This window comes from Cavia porcellus, unplaced genomic scaffold (assembly GCF_034190915.1).
Source record: "Cavia porcellus strain 051 isolate PalLab524CR breed Dunkin Hartley unplaced genomic scaffold, mCavPor4.1 scaffold_26, whole genome shotgun sequence".
NCBI lineage: Eukaryota > Metazoa > Chordata > Mammalia > Rodentia > Caviidae > Cavia > Cavia porcellus.
The window spans coordinates 41,827,934-41,850,318 of NW_026947509.1; the positions used below are offsets into that span (position 1 = coordinate 41,827,934).

Genomic DNA, 22,385 nt, shown 5'->3' on the forward strand with positions numbered 1-22,385 from the left:
AAAGTAGCTTTATCATTTATTAATAGACATTTCAAGTAGAACTTTTGGTGCTTATTTTTTATTTCTTTTGTAGAAACTTGTTTAAAAAATAGTTGATCTTACCTAAGTGTTCTTTTAAGGGGAAGTCTAATATTTAATTGTATTTACAGAACTCAGCGTAGTATGAATGGTCCTTTTGCTCCAGGGCTGGAACTCACTTCTAAGCTGTTTGTGGTATCGCATGATGCCAAGTTGCTCTTCAGTGCTGGACACTGGGATAATAGCATTCAAGTGATGTCACTCACAAAAGGAAAAGTTATCTCATACAACATCAGACATATGGGTAAGCATTAGCTTTTTTCCAAAACAATTTTTTTCTATTTTTTCTAATGATAAAAGTAGTACATACTACATGGAATATTTAAATTTACCTTTAAGCTGAGTCAACTTTTTGATAGTTGATTATAAATATTGAATGTTTTCTGTAAGAGAGAGTGCCTAATGTATTGGAGGCATACTAAAGCACTATTAAAATTAAATACACTGGGGGCTGGGGATTTAGCTCAGCGGCATAAGCGCCTGCCTTGCAAGCAGGCAGTCGTGAGTTTGATCCCTGGTACCGATAAAAACGAAAAAGACTAAAAAAAAAAAAAAAAAAAAAAAAAAATTAAATACATTGACAGTGTGTATCAAATGTTCGACTAAATCTTTTCAAAAATTGGCTAATAAAAGAAAAATACAAATTTGTTGGTAAAAATAAAAATTTTAAGACGAAGTCATAAAATTTGTCATCATTAGATAAAGCAACAATTGCCCTACTATTGTATTAACAGTGAAACACAAGAGTATGGAATTGTTGAATGTATTTTAACCTAGTATGTGTTAGAATCTCTGTCTTCAGAGGCTGGGGATTTAACTCAATGGCATAAGCACCTGCCTTGCAAGCACGTGATCATGAGTTCGATCCCTGGTACTGGTAAAAAAAAAAAAATCTCTGTCTTCAAAATAATAGTAAAAAACTGGGTAGACTTTTTTTTCTGATAAATCTGTTAGGGAAGAGAAATGAAGCCTGCTGATAATTCTGTACTAGTGTATCCTAAATTACCACTTAGCATGGCTGCTTACAGTTTAGGAAAACTATTTTTATACTGTAAAATTACAGCATAATAGTATGTACTGTTTTCCTTAGAGACACAAATGTTGTAGGATTATAATTCCTAATGGGAAGCAAGGTGAATGGGATGCAAGCCAGAGAAGCATATCAGAATTAACTAGAGATTTATTTCAAGCCATTTGACTTCCTCCCATTTCTCATCAATCATCCCGTCCCTTACAGCTATGCTTAATGCTCAGAAAAAAGAGAGTCTCAGAAAACGTTCTCTGAGATGATTTTCACACTGCTGCTTTCCAGCATCACTTTCCCAATGCTTTTCCAATGCCATGGTAACATTTTTTCCTGGAGACTTAACTTATTCCGTAATAGTTGAACATTAGCTAAATTTCCCTTACAGTTCTCTTCCAAAAAACCAAGCCATTTCATGTTATTTAATTCCCTTTTCTTACAGATATTGTGACTTGCTTAGCTACAGATTACTGTGGGATACATTTGATTTCTGGTTCCAGAGATACTACGTGTATGATATGGCAAATAATGCAACAGGTAGTCACACATTAAAATGTTCTTGGTTCAGCGCAGATTCACTTTGAGAAAACTATTCAGATGTTTTAAAAAGAATCATTAATTTTTCTCTGTTAGTAAAAGTTTACTTTGAGTTCCTTTATGTAAGCACCTTCTGTTCTGATCACTACTTTTTTTTTCTAGGTTTATTTTCTTTTGGTACTGGGAATCAAACTCATGACCTCATGCTTACGAGGCAGGGACTTACACCACTGAGCTAAATCGCCAACTATTTTCTGATTCTTTGCCTTACACACTTTTACTTTGCAAAAAATTTGTCTTTGTTAACCTCTCAGTGTTTTAGTCTCACTTAGGAAAATAGTAATTATATTTTACTTTTTTGATAGCATGATAATATTTCTACTTTCTCTTTTGGTGAGACTACTACTAGAAATTACAGACACATAATTTTCATCTTTATTAAATTCTTAATACTGGTTTAAGAAATGTCTTTTTATGGTGGTGCATACCTGTAATCCTAAACACTTTACTTCCTGTAATAAACCCACATAAGTCATATTGTATTACTACTGTATTTTATTGGTATGTGTTATTTGCTCTAACTTTTTCTCTACTCTCAACTGAAGTAGCCCAGGTCTTATTGTTTTTATGATGTTTTATATAGGAACATAGAAATTCCCTGATGTGTAAAAATTGGGTAAATGTGGTTTTGGATTTAGCTCAGTGGCTCAAGCACTTGCCTGGTAAGAGTGAGGTAGTGAGTTCGATCCTCAGCACCAAAAATAAATAAATAAATAAATAAAAATAAATTAGAAAAATGCACTAAGCGCTCAGGCTGACACTTGTAAGGGAAAGACAAATGTGTCTCAGTCAGTAGAGAGCCAAGAGGAATTTATGTACGCTGTATAGAATACACAGAATGTGCAGGCAGAGTCATGTGGGATAATTGTGAATAAACATGTGCTACATTGACTGTTCATATATTCCATAGCAGGTAACAAAGCATACTAAAGACACAAAGGATCTTCTTCTAGAAGAAAACAAAGAGAAGAGAGATTCCTTGTAATAGAATTGCATCACTAGAACATAAGAATAGTGCTTAAAAAAAAAAAGAATAGTGCTTCAACAAAATAGAAGCTCAAAGGTGAAATTAAAAAGATTACAGAAGAATCAAACTGAGTAAAGCCAATCCGAACTAGTTACAAATTTAAATAAACTCAACACAGAACAGCAAGAAAGATTAATTTCCAAATTAATAATGTGGAAGAGAGATTTAAGATACCAAAGTAAATGCAGATAAAAAAGATAAAAAGATTAAAGTAATTAAAGAATAATAGTATAAAAAAAGAGAAATTATCCTGAAAATAGGATCTCTGAAACAGAGATTCCTCTAAAACAGTAAATGACAAAGCAAAAGAGTCACTCGGGAGGCTGAGGCAGGAGGATTGTTGCGAGTTCAAGACCAGCCTGGGCTACAAAGTGAGTTCAAAGCCAGCCTGAACTGCATAGATACCCTGTCTCAAAAAGACAAAAAAAAAAATTATTCAGAAATACAAGATGAAAAGTTTCTTTGAAGTTAATGATGAATAAAACTGCATATTAAAAGAGCAGGTAACATACCTGGAAAAGTTAATCTAAGACATTCAGTATTGAGATTATTCATATTAAGTGTTTTGAGCTTCAAAAGCATAAGAATCATACAGGAATCCAAGGAGAAAGAGAGGAATGAGTACTACTTTTGCCTAACTATTGGCTGTATTCTCAGTGTTAGTCTCTTGTTAAAAAATTTGAATGCATGTAAACTTTATTGTAATAGTGAGAAAATGCTTTATCTTTGCCTTTCTGTTCAAATCTTAGGGAGGCGTTCCTGTGGGCTTAGCATCTAAACCTTTTCAGATTCTTTATGGCCACACTGATGAGGTACTGAGTGTTGCCATCAGCACTGAGCTCGACATGGCAGCATCAGGATCAAGGGTAAGAGCTCGCTTTTCACGAAGACTTGTTCTGTAGCAAGCTTTATATCTCAGAAGTTTTTCTAGGGGAATGGGTAAAAGAAACTTCTTGAATATTTAATAGAAAAATGTAAAAGACTGGATTCTATTTTAGAACTTGATCAATTTTATGACAAAATATTATCTGAAATTTGAAGATTGGCAATTTTTCTGAACTACATGTGTCCTTGGTGAAATAATCATTTTTGCAGTTCTTTTCCTGAATTTCCTTATCCAGCCAAGTTTACTTTCTTCCTTTTTGCTGTTACTATCCTTAGGTTATTTTTTCCTGTTTCTTTTTTCATTTTCTAATATCTCCTGTGTGTAGGATGGCACCGTGATTATACATACCATTAAGAAAGGTCAGTACATGAGGACTTTACGACCACGTTGTGAGAGTTCTTTGCTCCTGACTATTCCCAATTTGGCCATATCTTGGGAAGGACACATTGTCATCTACTCGAGCACTGAAGAAAAGACCTCCCTCAAGGTACCTGATCCTTTTGTGCAGTAGGGACAGTATGTCAGTAGTGTGTCTTTCCCTTCCCACATACCAGGCAGCTTGAGCACAGAAAGAACACTGATTTTTTGTTTGTTTTGTTTGTTTTGTAATCAAACTTGGAACCTTGCGCTTGCCAGGCAGGTGCGTATGCTATTGAGCTATATCCCCAATAAGGACACCTCTGTAGAGGCTATTTTTCTTTTCATCATTCTGTTATTCATTCCTTACCATTATATAGACTTCTACTACAGTCTTGGTCTCATATTTTATAGTTTATTATAGGAACTGCTGTTAGTCTGTGTGATACATGATTAGAAAATAATTTCTGATTATCTGAGACATCATAAGCTTAAATGGAAATGATAGCCAGTTTAAATTCTTTTTTCACAAGCCAAAGTATAAATTAATAAACCTGAATTTTAGCAAGCACAAGGTCGTGAGTTCAACCTCTGGTTCAAAAAAAAAAAAAAAAAAAAAAAAAAACACCCTGAATTTTGTATGTTTATTTACTTTCAGCAATAAAGCTTTTTAAATATTAAAAAAATCTTTTTCTCTTGCTTTGATAATGTGGGACCGAGCCAGACATGGTTGTGTACGCCTGCAATCCCAAGATTTGGGAAACTGAGACAGGAGGGTTGCTGTGAGTTCAAGGCCAGCCTGAGCTGCATAGTGACACCCTGTCTCAAAAAAGAAAACACAAAAATAATAATAATAACAAGGGATATTTTGAGAACTAGAAATTTTACTTTTCCTTCTGGTAAGGATGAGACATCTTGTTTTAACATTTATTTATTGGAAGTCTAGTTTGAAATTACTGTCATATTGTCTGTATACTTTTCCTTTAAGTATTACTATTTTTATTCCAACATTTTTTAAAATCATTTTGTTACAACTATAACTGACAGTATGAAAACTGAGCTTCTAGTTGCGATCATTAAGTTTTCCTCATCAATTCTCCACAGGATAAGAATGCATTACATCTATTTTCAATAAATGGCAAGTATCTGGAGTCTCAAGTTCTGAAGGAACAAATATCAGATATGTGTGTAATTGGAGAACACATCGTCACAGGCAGTTTACAAGGGTTGCTATGTATAAGAGATCTCCATAGGTAAGTAATAGAAATTATTGAAGCATCACTTTAGAATATGTTATAGTACTTCCTAGAGTGGAAATCAGGAATCTAAACTTAATAACCCTTTGAGTTTTCATTTTTAAAAATACCTCTATCATATAAAAAAATTAAAGATGCTAAAGTATTCCTGGATTAGTAAATGAAATATGTATACATATTAAAAATGGGTAGAAAACTTTATATTATGTGTATTTTACCACAATTAAAATTTTTTAAAAATATGAAGACCAGACAAAAGTTCTGATAGTACCAAACCTGAGCATTTTATGGATTTGGAAATTTGTCCCAAGTTAGGGTTTGAATTTTTATGAACTATATTTTTCTTTAATTCTAATAAGAAAAACTAAAGTATTTGTGATGTTACTTGTGTATTATTGGTGGTAGAATTTTCTGTTCTTTAGGCAAAAGAGGGGTGTTTGAGTAGGAATGTGTTCTCAATTCAATATTCTTCAGGAGTATTAACTTAAATACACAAAGTACTGTTCTCTGTGTGCCGCTAATACTTTGTTCTTTCCCTTCTTAAAAACAAAGTATTGCAATTTTATTTACATGCGTCAGACTATCTTTTCTTCCCCCAAAATATCATTTATTTTCTCATCTGAGGTATATCTTATTGCATTTTAATATCATTTATTTTCTTTTTTAAAAATAGTTTGTTTAAGGGGCTGGGGCATAAGCGCCTGCCTTGAAAGCAGGCAGTCGTGAGTTCGATCCCCAGTACCGATAAAAAGGAAAAAGACAAAAGAAAAAAACAATAAAAAAAAAAAAAGTTTAACTTCTGTATCAAAATCCCCTGCTTTACTATTTTCCTTCTTTTGTCACTTTTTTGTCCTATGTTGTTGCTGGGAGAAAACATCTGACACTCATGAGTTAAAGGAGTGGTTTATAGGTTTCCGTCCATAGTCAGCTGGCCCAAAGCAAGACAGTATGGCAGATGGACAGCACAGGGAAGAAACAGTGCATGGCCTGGCACACAGGAGGCAGCAGCCTTCCTTCCTCCCCTTTACATTCCATCCAGGCTACAAGCCTGGTAGCCTGGACATCATAGACTGATGTCTGATGTCACCCATACCAACGGTGGAGCTTCCCTCTTCTGTAAATCCATCACTCACACGTACCCTAAAACAATCAATGGACCAATACAGTATCATTCCCCATGATCTACTCACTCCCAGAGTCCCCACCTAGCCTGGATGGAATGTAAAGGGGAGGAAGGAGGGCTGCTGCCTCCTGTGTGCCAGGCCATGCACTGTTTCTTCCCTGTGCTATCCATCTACCATACTGTCTTGGAGGGACATCTAGGTATGAGCCATAACAGAATCCACAGTTGAATTATAACTTAACAATATTTTTGATGTTGTTTTTACAATCCTCATTTTAGGATACCTGTAGGAGGCTCTCAAATTAGAAATATCAATGAATCTCTTAATAGTTTACTCCAGAATGGCATGTGTGTGTATGTGTGTATCTTGTGTTTCTTCATTCACTGATGATTAAAGGACAGACACTTACCAAAATGGAATATAATAAAAAGCAAATAGAACAGTTGTATTGATCTCAAAAGTACATACATGTGCATGCACTTTTTGAGCTTTTTGCCATTCTTGTGCAGCTCTCACTTGTTAATTGACAAAATGAAGAGCATTTAATAAAAGCATCTATATAGTCAGTCCTGTGATGTATACTCATAATAACTGACCTACTGGGCACTAAGACTAGTGAGGAAAATAGCAATATTTGTATGCTAATTAGAAAAATTTCATCATAATGTTAAATTATGTGGTATTAATTATATGTGCAAAAGGAGTTTAAAAGACATTGAGTTACTGTTGTTCTGAGTATCGGGAGTTTTAGTAAAGAATTAGTAGGAATTGAAATGGGATTAAAAAGAAGGGCCTTCTTTTGGAGGTGACAGGAAAGTAAAGCACAAAGACACAGGGACAGCCATGAATGTTGTCTGTGCTGTGAGAGGTTTCAGAGGTACAGTCAAGGCAAGACTGGTACAAATGCCTCCTGATCATCTCAGGTTCAGAGAATGACAACTTTTTTTTGTTTTTTTGTTTTTTTGTCTTTTTTCATTTTTATCGGTACCGGGGATCGAACTCACGACTGCCTGCTTGCAAGGCAGGCGCTTATGCCGCTGAGCTAAATCCCCAGCCCTGAATGACAACTTTTGCAAGACCATTATTTCTGCCTGTTTTAGGAAGGACACTGAAGACAGGCGTCTAATTAATACCCACATAGAATCCCACTTGTTTTTCTTCTTCTTTGATCTCTTATCTTCCTCTAATCCCAGGAGGAGTTCTATGTCAGTGACAGTAAATTTTACCTTAGATACATGATGAATCAGATAGAGCATTTAAAGCCTGGCAAGGTGGCACAGAACTGTAGTCTGTGCTACTCAGAAGGCTGAAGTAGGAGGTTGGATTTCTCGAGTCCAAGCGTTTTAGACCTCCCTGGGGATGCATCATGAAACCCTCTCTAAACACACATACATTTAACATGGGGGGCTGTAATAATAATTGGGAAATTGAGTAAGTATAAAGTTCTTAGGAAATTTTCAGGTGTAAAATTTACATATTAGCTTGATGAATGCTTTATTAATATTTTGTTTAATTGCCAGGGATTTAGCTCTGTGTCAATTTATTTGATTATTAGAGAAGCATATAAGACTAGGGAAAAGATCTCTCAGGCACAGAGGATTCAAGAGATCAAATCATGTGTATACCCAAAAGATGTATTCAAACTGCTGGTAGGTCACCGGTTTCTACTGTAACAAAGTACAGATGTTAATCAACATGGTTTCTGCTGGACAGTTCGACTACCTTCTAAGAAGCCACAATTGGAGTAAAGCATCACAAAAGAACATGTATTTTCAGTTTTCAGAGGAAGCTATTAACATACTCTTCCATTTTCTTAAAATTTGTATGAGTCCAAATATTTTTGTATGCTTCAAAAGTAAAAAATCATGGAAACCAAAAACAAACAAACAAACAAACATGGCAACCAATTTAAATAAGAAGCAAATATATGAATCCAGCTGGACATTAATTTGCAAAATATATTAATTTGCAGTGCTACCTTCTTAATACATATTTTTAGTTTTGGAAAATATAGTTTTTTAATGAAACTCATTTGTAATTAATGGGTTTATTGCTACTTTAATGAATTATTAATAAATGAATATTTTTTAAAAATTTTTAAAGATCTATCCAGTGTTTTAAGTAATACTGTAAATGTGGGCCTTATCTGAATCACTTCTAGATTATCATTGTTATTTTTCAGGAATAAAAATTGTGGTTCCAGAATATATGCATCTAATTTTGTCCTCTTTATTTCTCTTCTAGTTTGAATGTCAGCATTACAGCATTAGACATGCGATTGCCAATCCACTGCATTTGTGTGACTAAGGAATGCAGCCACATTCTAGTAGGGTTAGAAGACGGCAAGTTGATAGTAGTGGGTGTCGGCAAGCCAGCCGAGGTAAAACCTAATGCCATGAATTTCATTTCCCGAACTGTTGGGGATTCCTTTGCTTCTCCTTTATTCCAGCTAACTCAGAAGTCGCCATTATGGATGAACAAGTTAAAAAGCAAGTTTGATTTTTCAAAGGACAATAAATGAAAACAGAAGATAAAGCTGTTGTTCAACAGTGACGTTCATGTTAATGGTCAAAAGCACGTATTTGGTTTTTGTCTTCCACTCTATATGAACAAAATTCTTTTATTTGGGATCTAGACTCAAGACCCACTACATGGGTTTTTAGTATATAAAAACCTTTATTAAAAAATTATCAACTCAGACAATGAAGCTGCTTAATTTATATATATATATATATATATATATATATATAACATGATCATACATCTATTTGTAAAATCATAATTCTCAGTGAATTTCCCATAATTATAAATCTACTTACTAATAATTTATCAGTTACCAAATATTAAGATGAAATAAATCTAGCTCTTACGTCTTCGAGAACTAAGTGGCTGACCTCCAAGTAATGTACTGGTTCTTTTAAGAAATTTCTTACATAGAGTTATATTAATCATTGTAAGTGTTTTGGAGTCAGTGGTCTTTTGTAATATCTAATATCTAATATCACATCTATGAAATTATTTTAAGAGAAAATTGTATTGACACACAGTGGTTGTTAATAAGTCTGACAAGACAGAAGAACCTTTTTAATAAATATTTTAGGATTTCTTGAACTGTTTTTTCAAGATTAAAAAAGTAAAATTAAACTTAAGTGATTATAACATTTAATTTCAGATGTAACAACCCTCCATTGACAGCAGCTTTACAGCTCAGTATTTCAATTATATTTAAAATATTTAAACATGTTCTCATTTAACACCAAGTTTCCTGATCAATGAATTGCCAAAATCATACCTACCTGTCTCCTGCTAATGTGAGAATTGCATAAAATCTCTACTCAGACTTACTTTTTGTGTTTTACTTTCTGTCATTTTCTCAAATGCATTTTTAATTGCCTGCCATTAGGTAAGTTTGTTAGTTTCTGATTTTTTTTTTTTTTTTTTTTTGTCTTTTTCCTTTTTATCGGTACCGGGGATCGAACTCACGACTGCCTGCTTGCAAGGCAGGCGCTTATGCCGCTGAGCTAAATCCCCAGCCCCTTCAGTTTCTGATCTTATTAAATTTTTTATAGAAAAGACCATTATTGAATACATTTTAAAAATATATTAGAAAAAATACCTGAGCAGGGCAGCTGGGTTTCATAGGCCTAAATTAATGTTTTTTAATATTTACAAGTAAGTTAGGTCATTTCCCTTTATTATAAGATTTATTATAAGATTATTATAAGATTTATGTAGTCTACTCTGAATTGTGTATAAGTTGTAAGTGAAAGTATTTTTTAATCTGTTTTACATCTTTGCCTATATCACCTGAATTACGGATCTACTTTAGTAAATTGAACACTTAGAATCTTTCATAACAAAATATAATTCATTTTGACTGTGACCATGTAAAATATGAACTAGATTAGTACTTTAAAAGAAATTTGTATTTCAAGATTGAACCCAGCGAGTCTCTACCACTCAGCCCTTTTTGTTCTTTGTTTGTTTGAAAGAGGCTCTCACTGTGTAGCTTAGGCTGACTTTGAACTCACTGTGTATCCCAGGCAGGCCTCAAACTCAGCAAACCTCTTGCCTCAGCCTCCCAAGTGCTCAAAGTAGAGGTGTACACCACCATTCCAGGCCTTCTTTTAATTTTGGGGACAGAATCTCAGTAAGTTACCCAGATGGGACTCAAACTTGTGATCTCCCTGCCTTAGTCTCTCACATAGCTAGGATTACAGACATATGCCACTGTTAACTAACAAGTTTTATTTTTTCATCTAAATCATAAAAATCTTAATGTATATTTTAAATCGTGTACCAGTTCTATATATTACTTTGTCAGTGTGAAATTCATCTATATAAAATTAGATGATATGGGGCTGGGGATTTAGCTCAGCAGCATAAGTGCCTGTCTTGCAAGCAGGCAGTCGTGAGTTCGATCCCCGGTACCGATAAAAAGGAAAAAGACAAAAAAAAAAAAAATTAGATGATAGGGTAGTAATAGATTAATGAAAATAATATTTTAGAAAATATATCTGGAAATGAAAATGTAAAAGAAGCATCCAGAGCCACTGGTGACTTTTTATGAAGCTATCTTTAATTATCTGATACATGTACCCTAGAAAAGTAGCCATTTGAGCAGGGTAGCCAAGGAATATCTAGGAAACATTAAATTGTCGCTGGACCAGGCCTAATGGGTCACACCGAGAATCCAAACTATTCTATAATCTCACTAACTTGGGAGCCTGAGGCAGAAGGATCTGCTTGAACAACTTAGCAAAATCCTACCTCAGATGTAAGGATATAAAAAAGGGCTGTGGATGGGGCTCAGTGCCACTGGGGTTCAATTCTCAGTACCACAAAAACAGAAGTAAATCTTGGGAAAGAGATTACAAGTCATGCAGGAGGTTTTGCCACTTAGATTTATAAGCACTGTTAAAAGACATTAATCACATTTGAAAGACATTTAGTTAATGTTTGATATTTACTGGAAAGGGTGATGAGGTAGTAGTGCAGATTTAATGATGAACCACCTGTGATTCTTCCCACCAAAGGATTTATACTGTTCTTGCTTTCTAAACTACTTTTAATCATTCTGTTGTTAAATACTGATTTTTAAAATTCTTATATCAAAATATTCAAAATTACTTTATTTTCATCAAAACATTATTTTACTTCTTTATGTTTGACATTAATAGAACTCCAAGTACCAGAAAAAAAACTGTCCGAACTTATGTATCTTATTTGGCAAATGACTTGTTCAATAAGTGATATATATTTTTGTTAAATAATTTTGATAATTTTGACATAACTGGGAAATTTTATTTTTAGATTTATAAATTGGCATGAGCCATTTCAACTAAAACATGTAATCAGAAGCTTTTATTATTAATCAAGAATCTTTAAAACATCAATGATTTGCTAACAAGACCTGTTTATTCTGCAAAATCAATGTCATATAATGATTTTATTTTATTTCTTTAACATCTGTTTTTCATTTCTCTGGATTACTTTAAACAGATGCGTTCAGGTCAGCTTTCTCGAAAATTGTGGGGCTCTAGCAAGCGACTCAGCCAGATTTCAGCTGGAGAAACCGAATATAATACTCAAGATTCCAAGTGATTATTTCCATCTGCTGTTGTGGATAACTGAAACTTGATTTATTGCTTTGTCACTTTGACCACATCTCTCAACTCTTCAAAACACTTTGAAGTTTTTTATCTATGAAAAACTCTTAGAGTTTGCCACAATTTGGTATAGTGTGTGTAATTACGTAGGGTACATAATCTACCTTCAGCAATTCTGGTAGTGTTAATGAATCCTTTCGTATTAAACAATTGTTGGTCTGTACTAAGATGGATTTCATAAACTACATTTGATTTAATTTGATGGCCCATACCTAAAAACCGTTAGACCCATTCTTAAAAATACTGTTCAAAATGAAACTAGATTCAATTCACTTACTATCCAAAGTAGCAAAATTTAAGGTATTTCTAGTAAAAGAGGCCAGGAATATAGCTCAGTGGCACAGTGCCTGCCTGGCAAGCACGAGGTCCTGAGTTTGATTTGCAGGACCAAAAAAAGTGTACAGACAATGGGCTGAGAAATGTGGCTTTCTAAATGTGCTTTAGATAATCATTTTCCTTTTTCCTAACTACCACATTAAAAAATTATTAATCTCTTCATTGGCGGTAATAATTTTTAATGCATCTGTTGCACATTTCAATTTTCAGTACTCATGAAAATAATTCCAGGAGACATGGTAAGATTAAAATAAAAATATTTAAACTGGTACAGTGATTCATTCCCCTACTGCTTAACATGTTGTTGATGAAAGTCTGAGTTGTATTATCTTAAATAATACAAGTTGAGTAGGAAAAAGAGAAGCTAATGATTCATTTTATGGATAGTTATCATGATAGTATATTTAAGCAAAAATGCTAGTTATTTTAACAGTGGTTATTTTAAGTATCACTTGTAGCATAGTTTACAACTGCAACATTCAAAATTTCTTGGCTTTTTTCTTTGCTAAGCAAATACTGTATTTACTCTGAAAATTTGAAAAATTAACTTTACCCAAATGTATTGCTTTCTTACCTAGGATATCTGTGTGATTGATGGATGAACTGAAAAGATATACCTAACTTAAAGTAATCGTTTAGATAATTTAATTTCTGGGGTTTTTTGTTTGGTTGATTGGTTGGTCAGTTGGTTATTTTGAGACAGGGTCTTACTTTGTACTCCAGGCTGGCCTTGAAGTCCTAACAGTCCTCCTGCCTCAGCCTCCTAAATGCTCGGATTATAGATGTGTACCAGTGCACCTGGCTGTAAAAGTATTTTTTTTAAAAAAAAAACACTTCTATTTCATGTTATGTACAACTTTTAGGATTACAGTTAGTCTTATAGGTAGCTAAGTATTGTGTTATGCTTCTTTATTCAAGATCTTATAGTAAAAGACTGAATTATTTATTTGGAGTTCAAAGAGATTATTAAGTCTAGGTTTTTAAAATTTTTATTATATTTTTTGGGGCTGGGGATTTAGCTCAGCGGCATAAGCACCTGCCTTGCAAGCAGGCGGTCGTGAGTTCAATCCCTGATACTGATAAAAATGAAAAAGACAAAAAAAAAATTTATTTTATTTTTTAGTACCAGGGGTTGAACTTGACCTTGCGCTTGCCAGGCAGGTGCTGTGCTGCTGAGCTATATCCCCGGTGCAAGCCTAGTTGTTTTATAAAATCATCTTTTGAAGTGAGAGCTTTTACAAGTACCAGGGTTATTCCTTTGCAATTCCATGGGCTTGGGGTTTGTGAACTCCTGCAGTTACTTTTTATGTAGAATACTTTGTCAGGAAAAAATTGATTAAATTTCTTAAAGGTTCTACGAACAAACAAAAAATACTTTTTGTATGATAGTAGTGTCTTAATAGGAATAATGTATTTTACATATCATAGATTTCCTTATATTCAGTTTTTTTCTTAAATGAATCTTGGAGAGAGTTTTCCTTTTGCATTTTCTCTTTCCTGTTGAGCGTAATTTCCAGTACCCTTTTCTTTATAATCCTATGAATGAATAAAAAATTTTAGGAAATAAAGGAAATAAAATTCTTTTTAGGGTACCTTTAGAATAGTTTGATTTGTTATGACTCAAGACTAATAAAAAGTTTAGTTTTCTAATAAATTAAATCCTCTCTTATTCAGAAAAAGATTTGTTTTAGGTAAATAACACTAAAATCAATTGGTGTATGGCTGGGGCTTTAGCTCAGTGGCCTAAGTGCCTGCCTGGCAAGCATCTGCCTGGCAAGCGTGAGGTCATGAGTTTGATCCCTGGCACCAAAACCTGCTTGCAAGGCAGGCACTTATGCCACTGAGCTAAATCCCCAGCCCCCGAAATTTCCTTTGCTGAGTTCAGGAATTTATGTTAGAAAAATTATCTCGTAGGCCAATGTAGTGGCCCATATCTGTAATTCCAGTATCCTGGGAGGATCCTCCCAGGATCTGTAATCCTCCCAGGATACTGGAAGACAGGAGGATTACAAGTCCAAGCCCTGCCTGGGCAATTTGATGATTTAACAAAATCTTTACAAAGTAAAGAAAAGGCTTGAGATGTAGCTCATTGAGAGCCTTGGGTTCAAGCCCCACTACCACCATGAAAAACAAAGTCAGCAAGTCAGTAGAGACACTACACTTCATGAGAGGGAGGTGTTGCCCGTGGCAGGTTTGCTGCTGCCATTTTTCTCACTTGCAGTGTTGGGCTGTACCGTGATGCCAGAGCCATCTCCTGTGGTCTGTGTTTACAGCAGAGCCTGCATGACTGGGTTCGTGGCCTGCTTGTATTTAACATACTGATTTTGAAAGGCAACTATTTAACATACTGATTTTGAAAGGCAACTTTTCTTTTTTTTTTTTCATTACTGAGAATTGACTTCAGGACCTAATGCTTTCTGGGCAGGCACTTATGCCTCTGAACTGTATCCTCGGCACTGAGGCAACTCTTTATGAATCAAAACTTTGTAAGGGATTTAGGGATTTAGCTTGGATACTTGGGCAGGAGGTTCATACACTCAAGGCCAGCCTGGGATCGCACAGCAAGTTCAAGGCAATATAGACCAGTGAGACACAGACTCAGAATACAGAACACAAAACAAAAAGAATGTATTTTAATCGAGGTAATTAGCTCCTTTCATATCTTTATAAAATGTGTTGCCTTTATCGCCTTTCCTTTGTAAAGATAAAAGCAAACTATATGAAATGTAAATGTAATATATATAACACAGTGGTGTGTGTGTGTGTGTGTGTGTGTGTGTGTGTGTGTGTATCTAAAGATGTTAGCTGTCTACAATACATGGATCTATTTTGTTTTATTTTGTTTTGTTTTTGTACCAGGGATCGAACTCATACTTGCAAAGCAGGTGCTTATGCCGCTGAGCTAAATCCCCTGCTAATAATTCTTAAATAAATTCTTTCAGGGCTGTTTTGTTTTGTTTTTGTCTTTTTTGAGACAGAGTCTCTATGCAGTCTCTAGGCTAGCCTTGAGCTCACTTTGTAGCCCAGGTTGGTCTCAAACTCACAACTATCCTCCTGCCTCAGCCTTCTGAGTGCTGGGATTCCAGGCATGAGCCACCACGCCTAGCTCATAGGTTCTTAAATATGTCTTTAGGATAGTTTTTGAGTGGGATATAAGAAATGCACTATGTTTTTGCTTTCAAATCTAATCTGTCTTCATTTTCAAGCTAGACTCATAGTTTGCCCTAAAATATTCTCATCAACAATTGTTCTTTCCCAATAACTGAGCACTCTTTATTTTTAACACAAATATCCATCCTCAATATTCTTTTTTCCTAATTCATATATGCATCATATATACTGAGTAGTCTGTTTCAAACTTGATCTTACCTGTAACATTGTTCTCTGGAGTTTTCCTGGATTAGTCAGAATTGTAATAGTGTTTTTCCTGATGCCATTAGACAACAGTGTAGGGTTACCAGTGGGTTTTTATGTGTGTGTGGTTTCTGTTATGTTTTGCTGTTTTTTGTTTTGAGACAGGCTCTCACTATGTAATTAAAGCTGGCCTCAAACTTGCAGCCACCCTCATGCCTCAGCCCAAATGCTATTATAGGCAGCACCATTATATCTCGTTTGTTTTGTTTTATTGTATTTTTTGAGACAGGTTATCTCTATATAGTCCATGCTGGCCTTGAACTCATTGGGTAGCCTACGCTGCCTTGGAACTCCTGGTGGTTGTCCTGCCTCAGCCTTCGCATAGGCCAGTGGTTCCTAATTAGATTGCAGATCAGTCTTGTCCATGGAGTTTGGTGAATATCCATTGTCAGGTGTAATAATGCATCCCTGCAATCCCAGCTATTTGGGAAGCTGAGGCAGGAGGATCTAAAGTTGAAGGACAGCCTGGGCAGCTGAACAAGGTTCTATTTCTAAAGGACTAGCAATAGAACTCACTGATTCAGTGCTTGCCAAGCATACTCAAAGTCCCAGATTCAGTCCCCAGTACTGAGAATAATGTGAGCATATGTGTGTGTGTGTGTGTGTGTGTGTGTGTGCACACATGCACACATGAACTACCTACACATAATTTCTAAGCAGTACTTCGTGTTTTAGGAGAAAAAAATCTCTACTTGATATTCTTGGTATAAAAAGTATCTCAGGCTAGGGATTTAGCTTTGTGGCATAAGCGCCTGCCTGGCAAGCGTGAGGTGGTAAGTTCCATCCCTGGTACCAAAAAAAAAAAAAAAAAGTATCTCAGGATTATACATCTTAAAATATTTTCCACCATAAGAATTAAGTCCATGGTTTTGTGTCTGTGTAGAATCCAGGTCTAATATTAGACTTATTTGACAATAGTGTTATTATCCTGAGAAACATTTTGGGCTTCGCTTAGAATTGCCTTATTTTTGTTGCCATGTACAGGAACAACCAAATCTTCTTTACAACTGCATTATTCTTATGAACTCCTTAGAACCTTTCTTAGGTAGAAATAGCAATTTGTCTCCAAAAAAGCATCTGTTTGGTAACATTAGTTCCTAATAACTATCAATGAATATTTTATATACCTCAATTAGGTAACATAAGAACCTTGTAAATCCAAGTATGGTGGTGCATGCCTGTCCCACCCCATGGAGGCCAGCCTGAACAATATAGTGACATCCTGTCTAAAAAAAAAAAAAAAAAGTGGCTTCCATAAAAGTGGCTTCATTGGGTTTATTATCAAATGCTTTTCTGGTAGATTGAAGTAATTCGCCGAGCATGGTGATGTACTCCTGTAATTCTAGCACTAGGCAGCACTAGACTAAGGCAGGAGGATTGTTGCAAGTTATAAGGTACCAACCTGGGCTACAAAGTAAGCCCAATGCCAGCCTAAACTGCATAATAAGATCCGGTCTCAAAAAAATAGATTGTAGTAATTCATCAGACACAGATTGTCCTACTGGGATTTTTTATTTGTGGATGGCTTCCAAACACCTTGTGGAATTTGTACATACGAAGCCAATGATGTTAGTGATAAGATGCAAATTCAGTAATACTTATCTTCTCAGCAAAAGAACAAGTATGAGGTCACTAATTCAACATTTTCATGGTATAATTTTCATATCTTAGAAACAATTTTGCTAATGACCATAAAAATAATAATAACATAATTTAGTCACTTGAAAGACTACTTACCCAAAGCATGGTGACAATCCCAGCTACTCAGGAGGCCGAGGCATGAGTATCATTTGAGCTCAAGCATTGGAGATCAACCTGGAAATTATACCAACACCCTGACTCAAAAAAAAAAAAAATTGTGTGTGTGTGTGTGTGTGTGTGTGTGTGTGTGTGTGTGTATTTCAAAGTTTACTGTTAATTAAAATGAGTGTGTATGTTTCCATTCATTTAAATTTATTTATTGATATTTTTGAGTACACCAAATGATTAACTGCTTATAATGCTATTATAAATGGAACATTGTAATGTGAGACTAAGAGGAGTTAGAATTTAGCTGAGATCAAAAGCTTTTACTGATTAAAATACAAACTCTTAATACTTCTCCCAGTTTTTTAAAATCTGATTTTGGTAATTTGTTTCAACTTAAGGTGTTTTCAAATTAAAGGTTCTCTGATAGGGTCCTACCTAGTCAACTTTAAAATGCTGGTTTTGATGTTCTTTCTTTTGGTAACATTTCCCACACTAAATAATGTGTTTTAACATTTAGTGCGCTCAGCATACAAATTCATGGTGGCTACTCTTGTATTTTGAAGGGAAAAAACCTTATCATAACAGACATAATTATTTTGTTCTTCAGAAGCTAACAGAAATAAATGGAGACACGCCAGGAGGCACATTTAACTGAAAAGTACTTTGGCCAATTGGTCTCTTATTTAAGGGTTACAAAAATAAGATTATTTCTTCTCTTGGAAATTTTATTACTTAGGTAAATTTTTAGTGACTTCATTATAATGGTTTCTACGCTTCTCCCAAAATTGTGGTATGTTACAATAGATCTCACTCTTAGAAGATCTTTTCAGACTGTTCTTTCCTGTCCTGCTTTTTTTGTAACAACTGATTCGTAAACACTATCACCAAACATTTCTGTTTATCATTAGCTTCACATAAGAGAACTTGTTAGAAAACTGCATGTCTGCTATGTTCTGTTCAGATACTCGGCTTTCCTTCCCCCAACTGCCTGATAATTTATACACTTCGTGGGAAAAAATTAGAAGTAATCAGATATCTGGCCATTTTCTGTGGGATTCATTGCTATAGAAGAGAATCCATTGAATCAGAACAGCATTGAGCATATCTGACTAATCTCTTGCCAGTTTTTCTGGGACCCAGACCACATTTTTGATGGAGGGTGGCGTGTCTTGAATATATGTGTCACATAGTTCAGAATGGTTAGCTGCACAGAGAACTGTCAAAATATTTGGAAATTGTGCTGCTGCTTAAATATTTAAGGAATTCAAAAAAAGTTGTATATGTATCCTTAAATGTTCCTTTTCATGTATTCTACTAGAATTGACCATGAAAGAGAGTATTAAAACTTACTTATATCAAACCATTGACTGTGCAAACTGATTTGTTGGGTATTTGTATAACAACAAAGGTTTTAAAATTAAGCAAGTTTTTAGACTTACAGATGTGTAAATAATCTTAATTAGTATTCTCATAAGGAAGATACTGTTAGCTTGGTGCAATACATTCTTCATTCTTTTAAATTTAAATGGATGTATGTTTTGTTACATGAAGTGGTGTTTTAAAAATAATGTGTGTATATGAAGTTAATGTTTGATTTGTTTTCTATAATATGATTGAAAATACCTGAAAATTTTGCACTTTTTTAATACCTTGGAAATTTATATTCTAAACGTTTTTAAGAATGTATTTTGTTTGTACATAATAAATTACCTTCATATATAAAAATGAAATTGAATAAAATAAAAAGATAATATTACTTTTAGTTGACTTAAAATTTTTAATTTATAGATTCTGAATACAAGTTAGCCTTGCCTAAATTCTTTGTGTATACAAATTCAATACACTATGGGGGGGGGCTTTTTTATTTTATAGAAAAAAATTTCATATTAAAATAGCCATAGTTTTATACTGTATCATTCTTAAAAAGTTATTCAGAATACAAAACAAAAACCAAAAAGTCAAACAAAGTTGAAACACCACAATTTATTTTATTCACTATTAAATTTAAAATGATTAAACAATCAATTTTACAATCAATTATTGTAAAATTATTTAATTAGCATTAGTGTATTTTCTAAAAGTCATTGATTTAAAGATAGTTTAAAGGAGCTGGGGATTTAGCTCAGTGATGTAAGTGCCTGCCTGGCAAGCGCAAGGTCATGAGTTTGATCCCTGGTACCAAAAAAAAAAGAAAAAAAGAAAGGTGATTTAATTATAATGCTGTAGATATTGGGAAAGTAAAGGGAAAGCTGTAGAGAAATTGTGAATTATTACTCAGACCGATAATATTAAGTCTCTTTAGGGGCTGGGGATTTAGCTCAGCGGCATAAGCGCCTGCCTTGAAAGCAGGCAGTCGTAAGTTCGATCCCTGGTACTGATAAAAATGAAAAAGACAAAAAAAAATTAAATCTTTTTGAAAATAACCATCTTACATTATTCATCACTGAGGGATAGCCCACATCTTTGTGTATGTGTGCACATGCCCGGGATCAAACTCGCAATTTCGCACTTGCTGGGCAGATGCTTGTGCTGCTGAGCCTTGCCCCAGCCCCAGCCCAAATCTTTTAACATGAATTTTGAAAGAAAATGTGTTGAATCTTTCAGATGCATATGACAGGAAGATGAAGGGTTTAATTATTCAGCCTCAAACATAGCTTCACATTCTGTTAAAGTATGTTTCGCAAGAATGTCATTAAAATACATCAAAGCATTTATGGATGGAAAGATAAGGATATGCAGATGTGAGAGGTTCACTGTATTAATAAGAGGTTGAGAAAACAGTGATGACCTAGAAGTAAACACCAAATTTTGTGGGGGGGGGGGCGGGGGGGGAATATGCAGATCAGCTGGAACTCTTACTGGAGGTATAAAATTTTTGGAGATGCCCCAGAATATCTGAGACTGGTTCTGAAGACGGTGAAACCCACACAGGAGGAGATAAAACAGACACTTTGCAACAACAAAATAACCTTGCTCATGTGCCAAATCTTAAGTTTTTTAAAGTAAAAATACTGCTTCTTAAATGTATAGGAAAGTGGCTCTCGGAGTACACATAAAACCTGCATTACAGGAGATTTTTAAAAAACTGAGTCATAAAGACCAACTGAAGGGGCTGGGGATTTAGCTCAGCAGCGTAAGCGCCTGCCTTGTAAGCAGGCAGTTGTGAGTTCGATCCCGGTACCGATAAAAAGGAAAAAGAAAAAAAAAAAAAAAAAAAAAAAAGACCAACTGAAAACACACATTCTAGGTCTTTGAAAACAAAGACAAGAAAAAATTCTTCCTGGAGCATTGCTGGAGATGGTCTGTGGGACAAACTACCATTTCCTAAATGTGCAAATCACATTGTTAAAAATCTTCACTGGTAAGTTTATTTTGGCTTCCAATTTGAGTTGTTTTTGTTCAATATGCTTAAAATAGATACTATGTTTTGTAAATTCTTAGACTACAATTACAGGCTTAATTTGTTCTTTCATTGCTTTAGTGCATATAAAAATTTTGATTATTGGCAAGCAGCCAAATTTTCACTAACAACCTGAGAACACAGGAAAAAAGGAAAGGGATACTTAGGGGTTAGGGTTAGTATCGCATTTTGACTGATTACACCACTGGAGCTCCTAAAAGGAGGCACTATACAACCACGTGACAGCAGCCAAGTTTGGCATAGAAATACTACAGTAAGAGAGAAAAGAATATAATAAAAGCTGTAAGTATAGAGATGTAGATAGATTAAACAGATACAGATGAGTGAGTCTTGTGTATTTCAGGCTGGCCTTGAACCCACTAAGTAGCTCAGACTGATCTCAAACTCAACAATCCTCCTACCTCAGCTTTTCAAGTGCCAGGATTACAGGCATATGACACAGTGTCCCACGTTTAATGTGAGGATTTTGTTTGCTGATGTTTCCCTACCAATGTATAAAGGGAAAGGAGCCATAATGGCAAAACTAGATTTAAGTATGTTAAGAAGCTGTTGGTGGATATTATGGTTTGTGCCTGGATGTCCCCCCAAAGCCCCGTGCAATGGGCTCCTAGAGTTTGTGAATGACTCATGATTTAATGCTGGGATTATGGGTGTGAGTGCTGCCCCCACCCCAGGATGGGTGTGGCCTACATACAATATTAGGGACAGAAAGAGTCTTCTCTCTGCACTCCTTCCTTTTTGTTATTGTTGCTTTTGTCTTCTGCCACCATGAAAGGTTACACCTGTACCAAGCCACCCTGCCTTGCAGCCAGCAGATTATGGACTGAAACTTCCACAAACTGTGAGCTAAATAGACCTTTATTTTCTTCATTTTGGGCACCAGGTATTTTGTCTCAGCAATGAGAGAAAAGTATCTCTTTGTTCATTGAAAAGGAAGGTTTGTGTAAATATCAATTGGAGAATTTATTATGCCTATATCATGCTCTGAGTAACTACTTTGACAATGATGATATGCAGTGTATTAACTATTGTTATTCTCTTATTATTATGAAATTTTGCTTTGCCTTTTTTTCAATAACATAAGAATAATAAATAAATATATGCTGCTTGTTGCTCAAAGAAGATTCGGTGGCTATAGCCCTGACACTCATCAGCTACCCCTCAGGCCTCAGCCCCTATCCAGTCTAATGAATGCCTCCACCTGAAGACTATAATTCTGCTTTCTGAGATTAACATTAAACATTAGCCTTTCTGCATGACTAGCAAAGACACCTACACTGGTCGATGGCAAAAACCAAGACAAGCTTCCTCCTTGGGCAGTTCCAACCTGGTTTGTGACACTCATGATTGCTGACTTGATGGCATATTAAACATACTTATATTTCCCAAATGTGCAGGTCTTTCAAGATAAAAAGCTAAAAACCATCTCATACTATTGTTACTTCCC

The 22,385-nt window shown here is 34.9% G+C and overlaps 1 protein-coding gene across 6 annotated transcripts in view; it reads left to right on the forward strand.

The window, feature by feature from the left end:
- Nbeal1 (neurobeachin like 1) overlaps positions 1–19,273 on the forward strand; it is a 177,170-nt gene extending 157,897 nt beyond the window's left edge. For 4 of the 6 annotated variants that reach the window (XM_063237278.1, XM_063237280.1, XM_063237283.1 and 1 more), the window contains 6 exons: positions 150–322; positions 1,545–1,639; positions 3,476–3,592; positions 3,938–4,099; positions 5,074–5,222; positions 8,594–9,493. In XM_063237278.1, the coding sequence (XP_063093348.1) occupies positions 150–322; positions 1,545–1,639; positions 3,476–3,592; positions 3,938–4,099; positions 5,074–5,222; positions 8,594–8,870 (973 nt within the window). In that variant the 3' untranslated portion in view covers positions 8,871–9,493. Of the gene's footprint in view, positions 1–149; positions 323–1,544; positions 1,640–3,475; positions 3,593–3,937; positions 4,100–5,073; positions 5,223–8,593; positions 9,494–11,851 lie in introns of those variants that run through there. The other 2 variants (XM_063237279.1, XM_063237281.1) reach the window with 1 other exon arrangement.
- The last annotated feature ends 3,112 nt before the right edge of the window (positions 19,274–22,385 follow it).